Raw genomic sequence first — 16,219 nt, 5'->3', positions numbered from 1 at the left:
CTTTCCAACTTTTCTGTATTTAGCTATATCCACTGATGCGGTATTTACATATTAATATTAATGTGAAACGAGTTGCATTGTGAAATTAGAGGTAACCTGCACATCTTAAATACAAAATAAACATATTAAGAGTGAGCATTGTTCAAATTCAGTTTATTTATAGTACATTCAATTCTGAAACAGTCAACTAAGCTTGTAATACAAAGTGAAAATTCAAGCAAATTAAAAGCAATCCTATGCAGTTGTTCTTTAACCCTTTTAAAGAGAGTAGGTTCATTCCATAAAGCATCAGCTGAGTAAAACCCCTCCTTCATGGCAAATGGGAGTGGCCAAACAGTCACCACAATGTGGCCTCTTCCATTCACATCCTATTGCGAGGGAAGAAAACAACTCAGCAGATCATACAATAATATGAGGTGTTTCTGTGTGAATATTTTGAGGGCATGTGAGATTAAATTTTTCACAAAAAAAAAGCAATTAAAAAAAACATACTAATCACCTGACATCACCTTGTTCTGGTGAATCCCTAAAACCACTTAAGATTGCGTGGCATAACCTTAGTTATAATTAATTAATCTCTAATAATATTCAGTATTAATGAAGAGTGAAATATATGCATCATGCCATTTCAACCAGCCATACTGCTACAACCAGAGACAGAACTGATATGCAAACAGAATCCCTAAGAGCATAACACTCACATAAATAATCCCTGATCACATCAAAGAATAAGAAGTTCCTCATAGCAATCTTCAGTACCTGAATGCAACGTGAATTCAGACTTTTTCACCACCTATAGCAAGTAAGCCTGATGTAAATCATACAGGGTGGACATTTTTGGTTTTAAATTGATGAAAGAGAGAAGGGATAACTATGGTGAAATGATTTCCTAACCAAAATGCTAAAGGCAGTAAGATTTAGCGCAGATATATTTTCCGAACAACAGGCGTCAGCTCCTTTGAGTTCAGACTGATCAGGTCCTACACGGAAAATAAATGAACAAGCATTCGCACTATAGCGCAAGTCAGAGCATAGTGTGAGTAAAAGGTGCCAGCACGTGGAACAGCAACACTGGGAGTGTGAGATTCTTCTTTTCTGATGTTAAAAAGTAAATAAAAGAGATAAATATTGTATACGGTGTCCATGAAGGTAATATGGTAGTGGTGCGTTTATAATATGCTGTGGATGGTTTGAGTGAGGGAGGGAGGGAGGGCACTATGAGGTGGATGATCAGAAACGGATGTAGGTGGCATCTATCTGCCTGACACTGGGAAGAGCCAACATGATCTTGCGTCTGTACTGAGGGTCCTTCTGCAAAGGGTTTCTCTCCAGATAGACAGTCTCTAGACCTTTGGCGTTCTTGAGTTCGTCCAAGTCTGCCCAGTTATCAATTTGGTTGTCATTCATCTGTATGAGTAAAAAAAAAAAAAGCTTTTGAACAATGCTTTGTCTTTTTTTTTTTTTTTTTTTTTAAAGATGTTATTCAAATAAAAAAGCATTGTAAATTGATACTCGAGTACAATTTTTAAATATTATACCATTCAAAAGAAAATGACTTTTATTCAGTTAACATGTATTACATTTTAAGTAAAGACATTTATAGCATTACAAAAGATAAAACTTGTGTTATGTTTTTATTGTAGAGTACGTGTTATGTCTTATGTGTGTAAATATCAAGAACATTTTTATTCTCCACTTCATGGCTTCTTTAAAATAGAAAACAGTTATTTAAAACGGTAATAATATTTCACAGTATTATTGTTTTGAGCTGTATTTTTGATCAAATAAATGTAGCCTTGTTGAGTATAAGGCACTTAGAAGAATAAAAGGTAACACTTTAATACAGGGAACGATTCTCACCATTAACTAGTTACTTATTAGCATGTCAGTATTAACATATTGGCTGTTTATTAGTCAATATAAAGCACATATTCTACATTCCTAATCCAAATCATTATCTAAATTTAACTATTTTACTAACTATTAATAAGCAGCATATTTTGGGTTTATTGAGGTAAAAGTCATAGTTAATGGTTTGTGTAAAGCGAGAATTGGACCGATGAAAAAAAACCTTATTGACCCCAAACTTTTGAAAAGGTTTTTAAAATCTCCATGTAGTGTGCCATAAAATATACAAACAGAAGGTTTTTTTTTTCTTACCCAGAATTCTTTTAATTCAGTCAAATGGCTGATATTTTCAATCTTTTTTATCCGGTTTGCAGCGATATCCAAAGTTGTCAGCTTTTTCTAAAAAAAGAAAGGAAAGAAAGATGAGAGATATGTATATTCTAGCACTAAAATATTCTGGGGCGGATGAAAACAAAACCACTGATGTGAGGACAAACTACCAGAAACTACCAGATTCTAGCCTGACAGGTTCTTAACATGCATTTTACAACAGTTTCTTTATCTTGCAATTTGCTACAGATATTTAACAAGATTTAAGGCACAAATATTTTGTGCAAACATTCTGTGCATGAAATTTAGAACTGACAGGAAACAGTATGGCATCTGTGGTCAACCATGGTAGATCTTACGTTGTTCTCCAGGCCCTCAATGACTTCAATGCCATTATGACTCAAGTAGAGCTCTCGCAGATTCACAAGATTCTGGAGTCCTTCCAACCTCGTGATGCGGTTACTCTGTCAGACAGGAACAAGTGTTAACACCCAACAGAAAATGTGAATTTGGCTTAAAAAAAAACCCAATTTCAGCACAAACGCACCTGGATACTGAGAACCGTCAGACTGTGCAGTCCATCAAGGTTCTGTAGCTGAGTGATTTTATTCGTGCCAAGGAACAAACTCTCCAAAGTAGTAAGAGAATCCAGATTCTCAATAATCTAAAATATACAAAACATTAGAATTTGCATACATAAAAATCAAGCCAGGACGCAGATAAATGTTAAACAGTAGGCAAAGAAGAATATGTAACACACAAAGAGCAGATGTGGTTTTGGATGTCTCACCCTGATGCGGTTAGAGCCCAGCTCAAGCATCTGGAGGCTCGTCATTCGATCGAGGTTGGCAATGCTCGTAATCTTATTATGAAGCAAGAAGAGCTTCTTGATTTTTGAGAGACACTCCAATCCCTCAATCTTCCTCAATAAATTGAACGAAACATCTAGCTGTCTGCAAATCACAATTACAAATGAGAAAACAAATGTATTTGAACTTTCTCAATTCTTCAAGTACAAGAGAGAAAAACACTTAGAACCCTGTTTAGAAAACTCGTAATGTATTTTTTCTATTCATGGTTTCATACAGGTTTGAAAAACTGATTTTCCTTTCTGGTGCTCAAATTCTTTTTTTTTTTTCACTGCATGCCAGTTGCGCCACTTAACTTTGATTTGGTGTAAACATTTTTTTTAAATATTAATTCAGCAGCTTTTGTTGTTGCAAAACAATCATGCTAAATTACATTTTCCTTTCAAGATTTTTATTAAAAAAAAAATAAAAAATCTTCAAGATGTTAAAACGGTTATCCTGACATCTGTGTCCCCCAAAAATATCATAATGGATTTGAATACGAAAATTAAAAACATCATGCTTATCATAAATGTGTTTTATTCACTGTGAAGTCACTAAGTCTCTTGCTCACTAAAGTTGCATTTATTTTATTAAAAAATACAGTAAAAAAGCAATATTGAACTACTATTACAATTAAAAATTACTTTTCTATTTTAATGTCATTTATTCCTTTGATGGCATAGCTGAATTACTGCAGCTGTCACATGATCATTCAGAAATCATTGTAATATGATGATACTTTTGAATGCATTGTTATTGAACGGCTAGAAAAAAAAAACACTGACTGCAAACTTTTGAATAGCGGTGTATGAATAACATGTCTAATGTATTTTTTTTAAAAAGAAGGGTTTTACAAAATAAGCGTCATGTCCGACTTACTCAAGCTCCGTTAGGGCCTGAAGATTCTCTAGTTTGCGGATCTGGTTGTCGTAAAGATCGAGCTCCCTCAATGAGACGAGGCTGTCCAAGTTCTCAATGCGTTTGATGAGGTTTTGCCTAAGAGAAATTGTCTGATAATAAAAACAAAGAAAATGACTCAATTTACGATACTCCAAATAAGCAAATCTATATCCAGTAAGTAGACAACCCAACTATATTACCCCCCAAAAACACCCAGCATTTGATCTCCTCACCTTTGCCTTCCGGAGAACCTCCAGACCCTCAATCTTCCCAATGCGACAGTGGACCAGATCCACATCCTAAATAAATAATGAACACACAATGAATCATAGTACTAATAACATAATCCATCTAACCTTTCAAAAACCGCATGTCTCACCTCTTCATCTGGGTCTAAAGTTATGGTCTCCATGTCAACTGGTGACTCCTCGGGTACTAAAAAGGGAAGGGACAGAAGCGGTAAGGAAACAGAGAATACAGTTCATTGTTTTAATTGTTTTCCTCATGCCGAGGTGGTCTCACCAGTCGAAGGAGCATGCAGAGAGTCGACCTCTCCATTGAAACTCTTCCTCTTGGTCTCATCATCACCAGATTCCTCAGACTCACCCCTCCTGTCCACTTTAAAATCACCAGTTTTTATTAATAACGATTATTTATAAAATGCCACTGCTGCTATCTGGGCCAAATAATTGTGATAGCACGTTTCACATTTCAAAGCTTCCATCTGTTAGATGAACCCATCCCACACACACACACACACACACACACATCCCACAGCAGACGCATGCTAGCAAACTGTGCCGATACAGCAGCTGGAAACAAATGGAGGCGTCGAGAAAAGCTCGATTTGTCACTTCTGATAGTTCACATTAAGGTTCTCCTACACTTTATCCATCCAAACAGTTGAGACTTTTACAATTAGGGCTATACGTTAGCTAACCAGCAAGGAGTGCTGGGATTGACGCCCTGCCCACCACTAAAACCACAGCTTAACAGAGGTCTGGCATTTAAATATACGCAGAAGAGAAAACAAGAAATGAAGCAGCCTTTATCGCAGTTTCATGCGTGCAGACTATACGAGTAGCTTTAGCTAGCTGTGTGATAAACGTAAACAATCACACATTGCAGTCAGAATGAATGGTAAGCGCACAACTAGTATATTAATATTTCTATAAAATCTCAGCTTGGTTATACAGAGTGAGAGAAAAAAAGAATAATCGCTGTTTTTATCTTTATATTTTTTATTGAGAGGCCCTGTTGAAAATAAATCATTAAAAATAGACAAGTCAGCTCACCTTCCATCTCTTGAGGCTCTCCCACAGATAAAGTCGCCATTTTTCTTTAACCCCGCCCAGTTTACTGGATGATTGACACCTGGATCGACCAATAGCAAACCGGAAATCCGTTTCCTAAGCACATGGACTGTAAAATTTAATACATGAACAAAACAAAACGCGAAAATACTCCGAGATTCTCATTTTTTTTTAGCTATTATATATAAATGTTTCTATTTATATTTGTTCATACCAGTTTATCATCATAAAATGATATACATATAGAATATATCCTTTAGGTTTAGCCTTTTATTGTGAGACTTTATTCACTTTAAGCGGTTAATAATTATATTGGCAGACTCCGCTATACGACATATGGAGCCCCAGCACTTCAGCCATCTAATTTCATTAAAGCATTACTAAATTATAAAACGTTTATCGGGTCATAGTTAATGTTTAATTACAGTCAAAAATGTCACGTTTTATATGTCCAGAGACCTCAGTTTGAAAACCATTGATTTATTAGCATGACAATACACACAAGTTGACACTGAAATGGCATCATGAAAATGTATTTAAACAACTAAATTACACATACTGACACGAAACATGGCACTAGTTCTTTGACAATCTATTAATACATTTATCTTTACAAATCTTCTCTGTCTATTCTCTCTTTAAGATCCTGATAAAAGCCTAGGATGTTTCACACGTTTTGCATGTTTTGAGCCTTCATTTTGTATTATGAGGTACATTTGATAAAAAAAAATAACCTACACAATGCCAAGACTATATATGCAATTAGAAAAAATTAACAAAAATTACATGTCTAAATTACAAAAGAATTAATGAATGTTTGTATAAATTACTATACACTAACATGGATGCACTGTGTTAACACATAGCCAGTTAAATAAATTTGTGTTCATATTTAAAAAAACAAAACAACAAAAAAACGGTAGTCTGATTAAGGCACTGATAGGTTTTTAGTGCCTAATGACTAAAATATTGATTGGCAAAATCATAATACTAGGAGTAGGAATGTGCTGCAGCCTGCCTCTTCATCATCTTCATCATCATCATCATATCACTGGATCCACAACTGGGTGATTTGGATTTACACAAACAAGTTGTAAATCTGTAAAATCCCCCGTGATTTGCCAAAACTGTAACTAACCTTTGATATGCAGGTTTCCAAATCCAGATTGGAAATTGCATCATACTGTTCAAGTGTTTTTCTCCGTTACAGAGAGTACTGCCCTAAACCCGTTGACATGAGCATGGAGTTTACAGAAGAGACCTGTATTCTGGTAACTCAGGGCTGGCTGTACCAGTGCATGGAGCGCTGAAGAGCCCTCTCCCAGCTCTGCAGTGCACCTCTGTATGGGCCGCCCTTGTCCCAATCTGCTTTACTCCTTTGGGGAAGGAAATGTTGGTCAGTGGTCAAAAGCTTCTTCAGCTCTTCTTGGTTCCTCCAGTAGCCTAAAGGACGGTTCAAAATAAAACGGGAAGATTAACCCTTTAAAGCCTGATATTGAAATACATTTATTTATTTTAATTTAAAATGTTTATTGAACCTTTAGGCAAAAATCAAGGAAAATTGATACTTTAAGTATTATATTTGCATCCTGTTACATAAACTTTCCTCAAAAGTCTGAAGTATTATGTCTGTAACTCACATTTTAATAAGATTCTTTCTAGAAATGATGTATGGATAATGTACTACATGTACTATGCTTTTACAACTATACTAAATGTCTTGCTAAGCAATTATCAATCTATCAATCAGACAGCAGAAGGCATGTAGTAGATTGTGCACAACAGGTTTTTCAGTAAAAGATCTGTGCACAACTGGTTTTTCAGTAAAATATCTGATCATTTTGATATTAGAGAGGCATTAGAAATTTGATTACCAACTATGATACAGAGTTAAGATGGATTAAGCCTAGATAAGGAATAGTTCATTGTTTGCTGCACTCAAATGTGGCTCGTTCCTTACCTGTTCCTAGTCCTGCAACAAAAGCAGCTCCAAGGCAGGACATGTCAAAGTGACTTGGACGTTCTATCTTGCGCCCCAACAGATCGGCTGTGAGTTGCATGATGAAATTATTGGTGCAAACACCTCCATCTGCCCTGTAAATGTGTAGCAGCACACAAAAGGTCATACAGGCAGGATCAAGCTCAATGCACTACGACAGAGAAACCCTCACCTGATTTTAGTGATAGGAATACGGGTTTCTCGAAGCATGATATCAAAGAGCTGCTTGTTCCTAAAAATCAGAATCACAAGTGACAAGGAATGCATTGGTATTAAAATTGTGGTTGATACCGATCTGAGTCCATTAACTATTTTACAGTTGATTTTTTGGTGAATTGATGACAAATTTGAGTTAGGTTTATAGGGTTCAACCTTCATGCTTAGTTAAAATGGTTGTTTTATTGTGAATCATACTAAATTGCTAATACAAAAATCATACTAAATTGCTAACTTGTTAAAAAAAAACAACGTATTCTTCCGAGATGGGGTTGGAAATGTTAAATTTTCACATTACACTGTACAGTATTAAAAACCGATATTCATTTTGGTATTTGCTAGAGATTACATTTAACAATGTTATTCAATTATTAGTTGTAAAAAACTAACTTTGAGTGAGACAACCAATCCAAAAAATAAATATATCCAATATGCATGATAACCATTATAGCATGCATCCCTAATTATGGCATACATTTATAGTGCAAACATGAAGAACCAGAAACCGTATATAGACAGTATATACAGTGGAGACGGAACAGAAGAACACGAGAAGAAAACTATCCTGGGCTATTGACTTTGGCCTTTGTTTTTTTGATGGGGGAACTTCTGAAATGGTGAGAAATTGGAAAAAGTCTCTATTTAACTACTCTAGATTGGTATAGAAAGCCAAGGGATAGTGGTTTGTGTCCAGTTAACTTCTCATTTCTGTTTTCTGACTGTGCACCAAGACAGATGATAGTTGAAGAACTCATTTTAAGAACTTGGTGTGCCAATGTACTTTATAACCCAAGTGACATTTTCTATTCTGCAAACACTGTTAAAGCTAAAATGGCCTAAGAATTTGCAGGTTTCTTGGGGATAAATTTGGTCTTCTCTACAAATTGGATATGCTTCAAAACATACGGTTGAGAACAAGGTCTGTTTACACTATCCTGCAGTGTTCTGATGCTCAAATATTTTCATTTCCACCGGCGTTAATCATTTATTTAGATTATCATGCGTTTTATCACAACAAGAACAATAACAGATGATTTGAAGCTGATATTTAGCTTGCACTGTTTTTTAGTGTAAATTTTGCATTGCGTTTTAGTTTAATTCCGTTTTTTTCCTAAAGCCCTGGTTATTTTCTGACCTTAACACTATCAGTGCCTTCTGCCTTTTTATGGCTTTAACATGCCACGTTCTTTAAATCATGAGACATCTGATGATACAGTCAGATATTGCAAGCTCACCTGAATGCTATGGACTCCAGAATGGCTCGAACAAGATGTCTCTTGGTTGTGGAAGGCTTTAAGCCCATGAAAGAGGCACAAGCTTTAGGATCATTCAGAGGGGCCTGTAGCACATCAACAGAGGTGGTCTTGAAATGACACGACACTGTATAAAATTCTCTTGCGTTTACAACAAATATTTGAGATGAATAGCAATTTTAAAACAGTACGACGGATACACAGAAAACACACCTGTAAGCCACTGAAAGAAGGCACAAAATACACGCCGTCTGCGTCTTCCACACTAGTGGCTATAGCCTCGGTCTCCTTCACATCAGAAAAGAGCTCTGTAAGAAATTACATTTATTTTATTTATTTACTTAATCCAAGTTAAATATATGATCATAGTTAAGTGGAACATGCATATACTGTCTGAAAGGGCTGAAAAATGCATATTCAAGTTAAGAAATGTGTGTATGCTTGTAAATCCACATTAGTCTCCTCCTCACCTAGATCTTGGGCCCATTTAATGGCTGCACCTGTTCCAGCAGCATTACCTTCAGCCAGATACACAACATCAGCACCGATCTTCCAACCCACCAGCGGATAAAGGCCTATTCAGAGAACAGATGAAAAAGAGTCATATAAAGAAGGACCAACAAATGGACACATTTCTCACTCGCCACACTGCTAAATGAGGAGTAATGAGTCACATCGTGCCCTAACCTGCTGTTTCCAGTTATGTGCACTACTGTTCAAAAGTCTTTAATCTTTATGAAAGTCTCTTATGTTCACTGAGGCTGCATTTATATGATCAAAAATAGTAACACTGTCAAACATGAAATATTTTTCGTGAATTTTTAACAGCCATTACTCAAGACTTTAATGCCACATGATTATTCAGAAATCATTCTTGCATATTGATTTGGTGCTAAAAACATTTTGTATGATCAGTGTTGAAAACAGACTCCTGTTGCTTAATATTTTGTGGAAACCATGATAAACTGTTTCAGGATTATTTGATGGGAGAGAAAAAACATTTATTTGAAAAAAAAAAATCTTTTGTAACAATATAAAAGGTCTTCACTGTCCCCATAATTGTTGAATAAAATATACTTTTTTTCGAACAAATGAATGTAGGTGTACACTAAAAGCCGCAAAATGTTTGATTTTCTGCATAAAATGCTGTTTAATTGGCTTAGATGATTGGATCTAGTGGTTTAGTAGCATTTCTTTCCAACTGAATACTGTAAAAAGCTTATCCGCTAAAGTACGATCAGCACTGGAATGACATACCAGCTACAGAAGTGTGTGGTTTGTTTCCTGTATTGATGTCCATGAAGGTCCCTGTGCCCATAGTAATTTTCACATCACCAATGTCAAAACAGCATTCTCCAAACATGGCTGCTTGTTGGTCTGCCATCTGTGAAACAGACATGAAAGGTAGGGCTGTGGCACCAAATACAAAATCAAGCACACACACAGATTATTCAAACTTCATGGCAACATTTATACTCACAACAGACATGACTGGGATGGGCACCCCGAATATGGAAGGATCACATGTGGCAAATTTATGACTAAATATGAGAAGAAGAAAAAATCTCATTAATTGTTCATTCAAACACAGACTAGACAAGAGTTCTGGAAATCCCAGAGCAATTCAGGGTGCACGAGTACCTGGTGTTCTGCACACTGGGGAGGATGGACAGAGGTATAGAGAGGAGTGAGCAAAGAAATCCACTCCAGCACATCTGATGATCACACAAACACACACATGAGCACAGACAAGCACCACTTACAGAAACACCGTCTAAGACACTATATATGGACGAAAAATAAAAGAAAACACACACACGAAAGGCCTTAAAAAGAGGATTCAACCCAAAGAAATTCTAGAACTATAGGAACACATTTTGTGTGTGTGTGAGATATGGAGCAAGTTAGGATATATTTCCATAATGAAAAAAAAAACATTTATTGAAAACTGTGGACCAGAAAACCATGCGCATTCATTTAGATGTACTTTAAATTGGTGTGTGGTATGACAAAGTGGAAAAAGTTTTGCCCTGTTCCCTAAACAAAGCAATTATTTATTAAAGAGCAGAATATTTTCTCCTTGTGTGTCCACTGTTTGAAAGAAAGTCATGCAGATTTGGAAGAACATCAGGGTGTTGTTTTGGGTGAACTCTCGCTTTAAGTGCCTGTTTTTTTGTCTGATCTCTCACTGTACGTGTGTTTGTACTGAAGTCCACAATCCAATGTTGATGGTCAGATAACAGCAACTACACAAATATAGTGATTGGACAGTTGTAACTGACCTGATAGGAATCAAATATTGCTGTTGCACTGGCATTAGAGTAATCAGTAGCATGAACCAGTCCTACAAAAAAATAAAAATATAAACAAACAATAAAATAGGGGTGTCAAATGATTAATCGTGAGTAATCACATCCAACATAAAAGTTTGTTTACATAATGTATGTGTACTGTGTATATAATATGTACTGTGTGTATATATTATATACATATACACACAGATACACATATATCCCCACACACACACACATTTAAAAATAAAATACAGGTATTCAATTATGCTTGCTATAATGTATCCCCATTACAGCCATAAATTCATAATTAGTACTATAATTTGCATGACTAACCAACTAGTTCTTCAAAGACAAAAACAACTTTATTATTATGCAATTAAAATTTGCATTTAACATCACAGAAAACTACTCATTAACACTGGTGTGTGACTTCCATTCACCTTTGTCAAGGGTTGTGGGCAAATGACTTTCTAAGAAGAATAATGTTCAGTCAGTGATGCAAGATTTCAGACCTGTGGCACGCTTTCATTGAGCAGATCACCCTGAAGAGCCTCTTACAGATCAAACAGGTTTTATTTCTGCAACTTCTTAATGGAATCCAGCCAGAATACTTAGCACTCAGCTATCTCATTTCACTGTTCAAATGGCTTCTATACAACAGGACAACATTTCTATTTCATAATGAAATACCCACCTTTAGTCAGTTTGTACAGAAGCCAGGTGTCTATGGTCCCAAAATAACAGGAGTCGTCTTCGACTGCCTGTCGCAACTGAGGAGAGAGAGAAGGTTGGGATAAATATACTAGTCCTAGAAAAGACGATTGCTGATTGCCATTCTTTAACTACTTCTGGTTCACCTGAGGGATATTGTTCAAGGCCCAGACGAGACGCAGTGACACATGCTGGGTGGTAAAAACTACCAGGCTGGCTGCAAGGAACCGCTTCTGCCTGGTGAGGAAGTGCAGCATCTTCATCACTCCGTGTACCGTCTGCCATTAAACATACATGCAAATAAAAAACATTAAAGCAATAATGTAAAAAAAAAAAAATGTTATGGATTTACTCTTGGACCATCCAAGATGTAGAGGAGCAGATTTGTATAAACCTAGCTATTAAATCACTTGCTCACCATGTTTGTTTAGAAGTGTTTTGGACTGCATTTGCTTGTATTTGGTGGCTAAACTGTGCATATTTCTCTCCTGATTCAGACAAGACAATGTTTTCACTGGAAAAAGCAATATTATTGATAGAGGACTCATATTTTAATTGGAAGCAACTGTTTTAAGTTAAAAACGATTAAATGTTGCATTTTTTTTTTCTTACAAAACGCTGCTTCAACTCTCATTGTGACGGCACCCATTCACTGCAGAGGATCCACTGGTGAGCAAATGATGTAACGCTACATTTTTCCACATCGTCTATGATGTACAAAAGAAAAAATAAAACAAAAACGTATCTACATTTAAGGGTGAGTGAATTTTCAGCAAATCTTTGGTTGAACTATTCCTTTTAACTATTCACTTTTTATTTAAAAAGGATTACAGACTTGACAAGAATATGCTTTAAGAGTAACTTAAAGAAAAAACAAAAACAGTAGACCACCACCTTCAAGCTTTGCCTCTGCCCTCAGTGATAAGATACTGAAAACATTTTCCTCTGTTGAAAGTGGTTCAAGAATAACCAGTTTTATCTGAGACAACAAACACAGGGATGTTTGCTCTGGATTTTAAGTTCTCACACATTTAAAAATGTCTTCTACAAACTGACATGGTTTTGATAGGACAAAACAAATGAATGTGAATGCTGTTGGACCATTACATGGCCACACCGGGTTTTAAACATGAAACTCAAAGCTCCCACTAAGGAGGGAATTCTGCAGACTCAAACATGCGCACTTTTAGCTTGTGTAACAGATCCTCACAGGCCAAATATTCTCATCCACATTCACTGTCAGCACCTCACTCAGATATACCGGCAATCCGTGCTCGAGCAGTCAGAGGGGTCCTTGTTTCACTGCTGTATTGCTCATTTAGCTTACAGGACTTGAAATGAATAAAACACTCATTCATTGACGTACACTCATTCTGTCACTGTCCAAACAATACACACTTTGTTTGCAGTAATAAACTGCTGTAAACTGATATTAAATAATATATGCAATTATTTATGCATTTGGAGATTATCAGCAACAACAACAAAAAAAAACAGTAATACTGTTAAAAATTACTTAAATTTTAAAATATTTTACTATACTTCAAAATTCATTTAATATTTTGTTTTGGTTCTCAAGAAACATACCTTAACATCGTTGATTTTTTAAAAGAGTTAATATGCTTAATATTTTGTGTTTCAGGATTCTTAATGAATAGAAATTTCTAAAGAACAGCATTTATTTGAAACCACAATCGTCTGTATTATTAAAACAGTAATAACACAATAATGTCAAGCTAGTATGCTGACTGATCTGTTCCAGTGATTGTCCAATGAGCTTCTAACATTCTCAAGTATTTCTGGTTGGATCGTGTCTAAACATAATACACTCCCTACTACAGCAGTGTTTGTCACAAGGAGCGTCTAACATGAACAAATATACCCCGAGATGACATCATGCACAGCAGCCTCACCTTCATAGTGCACGACCTGTTCCACGATCTCACCAACTCGGCTGCCCTCAAGTCCTGCCACGTGATGAAATTATGAAACGGTTCTCCCGTGTTTCTGGAGATGATAACAAAGGAATATATGCCACCTCAGTCAGTTTTCTGCAAAACAATCATGGGATTTAAAGTATACGAACCTGTCCCATGTGATGAACGTTGCCCTCTGGGTTGAGATGCCAAGACTTTCCATTTGGCACATCTGTAAGCCCGAGTCTAAACCAAAGAGATAGAAGAGAGGAGGATTCCTGTCATTATTGTAAGCTTATTGTAAATTTACGGACCTACAATTATCACAGAGGTTCTCATCCTTTTTGACTTAAAGGCCTTCCTTCTTCCAAGACTATATTTAAAGGCCTTTCTATCTAAACTGGTATGTACCCCTGGCACCTCTGTCGCAGTAAAGATAACTATGAAGTCTAAAAAGATGATGTGAGTTTAATGAGTTCAACATCCTTATTTGTAGCGTTTTTAGCATTTCAATTAAGAGTATGTTCATATAAAGAAATGTAAATAATTTCATCCTTCTGGATGTTTGCGAAGCTCCTCTAGTGGACCTCAAACCCTTGAGAACCACATATAGATCAGATTGCACATCAAAATGATTTACAGTAGCCCTGAAAAGTACATTAACACCTTCTCATATCAAACATCCAATATGATGGATTCATTTGTTTTAGATTCTCTTTCCAATCTGCCTTATGTATGCATTTATTTATTGGTAAACCTAAAACTTTATTCATTAAAAGAAGCATGTGAAAGAAATGCTCAACAATGAGTTTTTTTTAATGCTATTATGGTTTCATTTTTATATAACAATTGTATATGTTTTGAACGTTTGGACTGTGAAATTGTACACCGTGTCATATGTGCAATAACACTAACTTTAATAATGCCATAAACTGCCCCAGGATGATGTGATTACAAAAATGCAGTTTTTCATTATTTTCACTCACTGTTTACTCAAAAAAAAAAAAAAATTATAATAATAATTATAAGGAGTAAGTATCAAACATGCATTATTAATTATACTTTCTTATAGTAAACCTGTTACAAATGCACACGGAGAAGACCGTAAGCTGGGCTTGATTAATCATGGCAAAAAAAAAAAAAAAAAAAAGTAAAATACTCTGATTTAATACATTTAATTATAATACAGTTTATCCCTACAAAACACAGAAAGGCTAATTCCAGTTTGCTATTTAATATGCAAAATTTGTTTAAACATAATTTGTTTGCAAGCATGCCACTAAGGTTTAATGTTCTGAAATATGATGCAATGACATTTATATATACATTTTTAAAAGCAACTTAAGTGTTGGGTGGTGATGTATGCTTGTGTGATAAAAGAGCCGAAATGAATAAGTCTGACCTTGAACTGCTCCTTTGACTACAGTCACAAACCCTTTCCACAGATCCTCGGGGTCAATCTCCACCCATCCAGGCTGAGGATAGAGCAGGGACACCTGTAACAAGGAAGCTGCTATCAGATTTCACACACTGGAAGGCAGTGTCACAATCCTGAAAGGTCCTTTACCTTCGTGGAGCAGGACCCCCTGATCCTGGCGCTCTTATCGTACACATGGCACCTGATGGAGGTTGTTCCCACATCAACAGAGAGAATGAACGTCTCTCGTTTGCTGAAGCCGTTTCTCCGAGTCCCCATTGCACAATGACTTCATTCAGATATCCGCAAAGATCCTTTAGTCACCATGGCTGTGTGTGATCATCCACACTTGAGTCAAATGATCCCGTTTTCAACTTTTCTCCGCAGACCTTTGAGTGTCATTCCTCCATAAACTTGAACGCCAGACCACCGGGATATTTTTTTAATCCGTTAAGAAAGCCGATTTAATGTGTTCACATCACCGTTCAATCGAAAACATATGTATATAACGTTATGTGTCGCCAAACTTTCCCCAACTCGCGCATGTGATCTCGCGCCTTATTTTAAATCGGCAAACGAACTGTCTACATTTGCCTTACGTAGCGATTTAAGCAAAAAAAAAAACACGATCATTTATTTTCACCAGTGAGTGATAAAAGTTAGCGAAAACTTAAAGTGGACGCGTTGACCTCTGTTAACACCACAGAACACAGCAAGAGGTACAATAGTTCAGATCAGTACGTCACACATCAGTCGATAGGTGTGTGGAGGCTTCTTAAAGAGACAGAGTACCATTTCAGAAATTGGCTGCTGACGTCATGTGCACTAGCTGCTAAATAAATACCGGAAATACGTTAACCCATTTCAGTCCACCGGCAACTATAGTTGCTTGCCACGGTTTATAATTGTCATTTTCCTTTTTTAAGTATTTTTCTAGATGTTATCCATGTTATATTTCTCAATGACATGCAAGTAAACAACCAAATAAAGCATTTCAAGAAAAAAAAATAAGGTATCCACTTCCTTCCTGTCACATGAGGCTGTGGCTGTCGACCTCCTACCCCTACTTCCAGGAATCATGGTGAAGGCATGATATATATATATATATATATATATATATAATCATCAAGGTCTCTAGAATCATCCAAACAAAACAAATCTTCCAGGAGAT

At 36.1% G+C, this 16,219-nt stretch overlaps 2 protein-coding genes across 2 annotated transcripts; both read right to left on the bottom strand.

The window, feature by feature from the left end:
• Window positions 1–136: 136 nt before the first annotated feature.
• Window positions 137–5,342, bottom strand: LOC132096658 (protein phosphatase 1 regulatory subunit 7). The gene is made up of 10 exons (XM_059502150.1): window positions 5,225–5,342; window positions 4,452–4,547; window positions 4,309–4,364; window positions 4,163–4,228; window positions 3,909–4,039; window positions 2,969–3,131; window positions 2,726–2,842; window positions 2,538–2,642; window positions 2,161–2,247; window positions 137–1,407 (listed from the first exon to the last, which is right to left on the bottom strand). The coding sequence occupies exons 1-10, from the start codon at window positions 5,262–5,264 to the stop codon at window positions 1,231–1,233; spliced, it is 1,038 nt and encodes a 345-aa protein (XP_059358133.1). The 5' UTR covers window positions 5,265–5,342; the 3' UTR covers window positions 137–1,230.
• Window positions 5,343–5,917: 575 nt separating this feature from the next.
• Window positions 5,918–15,530, bottom strand: LOC132096657 (putative glycerol kinase 5). Its single transcript, XM_059502149.1, has 16 exons — window positions 15,199–15,530; window positions 15,034–15,127; window positions 13,802–13,877; window positions 13,629–13,722; window positions 11,862–11,993; window positions 11,699–11,774; window positions 10,993–11,054; window positions 10,352–10,425; window positions 10,191–10,251; window positions 9,968–10,094; window positions 9,181–9,285; window positions 8,924–9,018; window positions 8,693–8,796; window positions 7,414–7,473; window positions 7,203–7,336; window positions 5,918–6,685 (listed from the first exon to the last, which is right to left on the bottom strand). The coding sequence occupies exons 1-16, from the start codon at window positions 15,325–15,327 to the stop codon at window positions 6,519–6,521; spliced, it is 1,590 nt and encodes a 529-aa protein (XP_059358132.1). The 5' UTR covers window positions 15,328–15,530; the 3' UTR covers window positions 5,918–6,518.
• Window positions 15,531–16,219: the final 689 nt, after the last annotated feature.

Source organism: Carassius carassius, chromosome 20 (genome assembly GCF_963082965.1).
Source record: "Carassius carassius chromosome 20, fCarCar2.1, whole genome shotgun sequence".
In the NCBI taxonomy this organism is placed as follows: Eukaryota; Metazoa; Chordata; class Actinopteri; order Cypriniformes; family Cyprinidae; genus Carassius; species Carassius carassius.
Note: the sequence above shows the minus strand (reverse complement) of the source record. Positions and strands in the feature narration are given on the sequence as shown.

Bases quoted from the DNA above. Each gene is read 5' to 3' on its own strand.
- LOC132096658 (XM_059502150.1), bottom strand. From the start codon at position 5,264: ATGGCGACTTTATCTGTGGGAGAGCCTCAAGAGATGGAAG. The intron at 2,843-2,968 runs GTGAGACATCCA...TGTATATTTTAG, and splicing joins TGGGCTCTAACCGCATCAGG to ATTATTGAGAATCTGGATTC. The intron at 2,643-2,725 runs GTGCGTTTGTGC...CCTGTCTGACAG, and splicing joins TGACGGTTCTCAGTATCCAG to AGTAACCGCATCACGAGGTT.
- LOC132096657 (XM_059502149.1), bottom strand. From the start codon at position 15,327: ATGGGGACTCGGAGAAACGGCTTCAGCAAACGAGAGACGTTCATTCTC. The intron at 11,055-11,698 runs GTGGGTATTTCA...ATTTTTTTGTAG, and splicing joins TCTGTACAAACTGACTAAAG to GACTGGTTCATGCTACTGAT. The intron at 9,286-9,967 runs GTATGTCATTCC...TTCTCTGAATAG, and splicing joins ACCACACACTTCTGTAGCTG to GCCTTTATCCGCTGGTGGGT.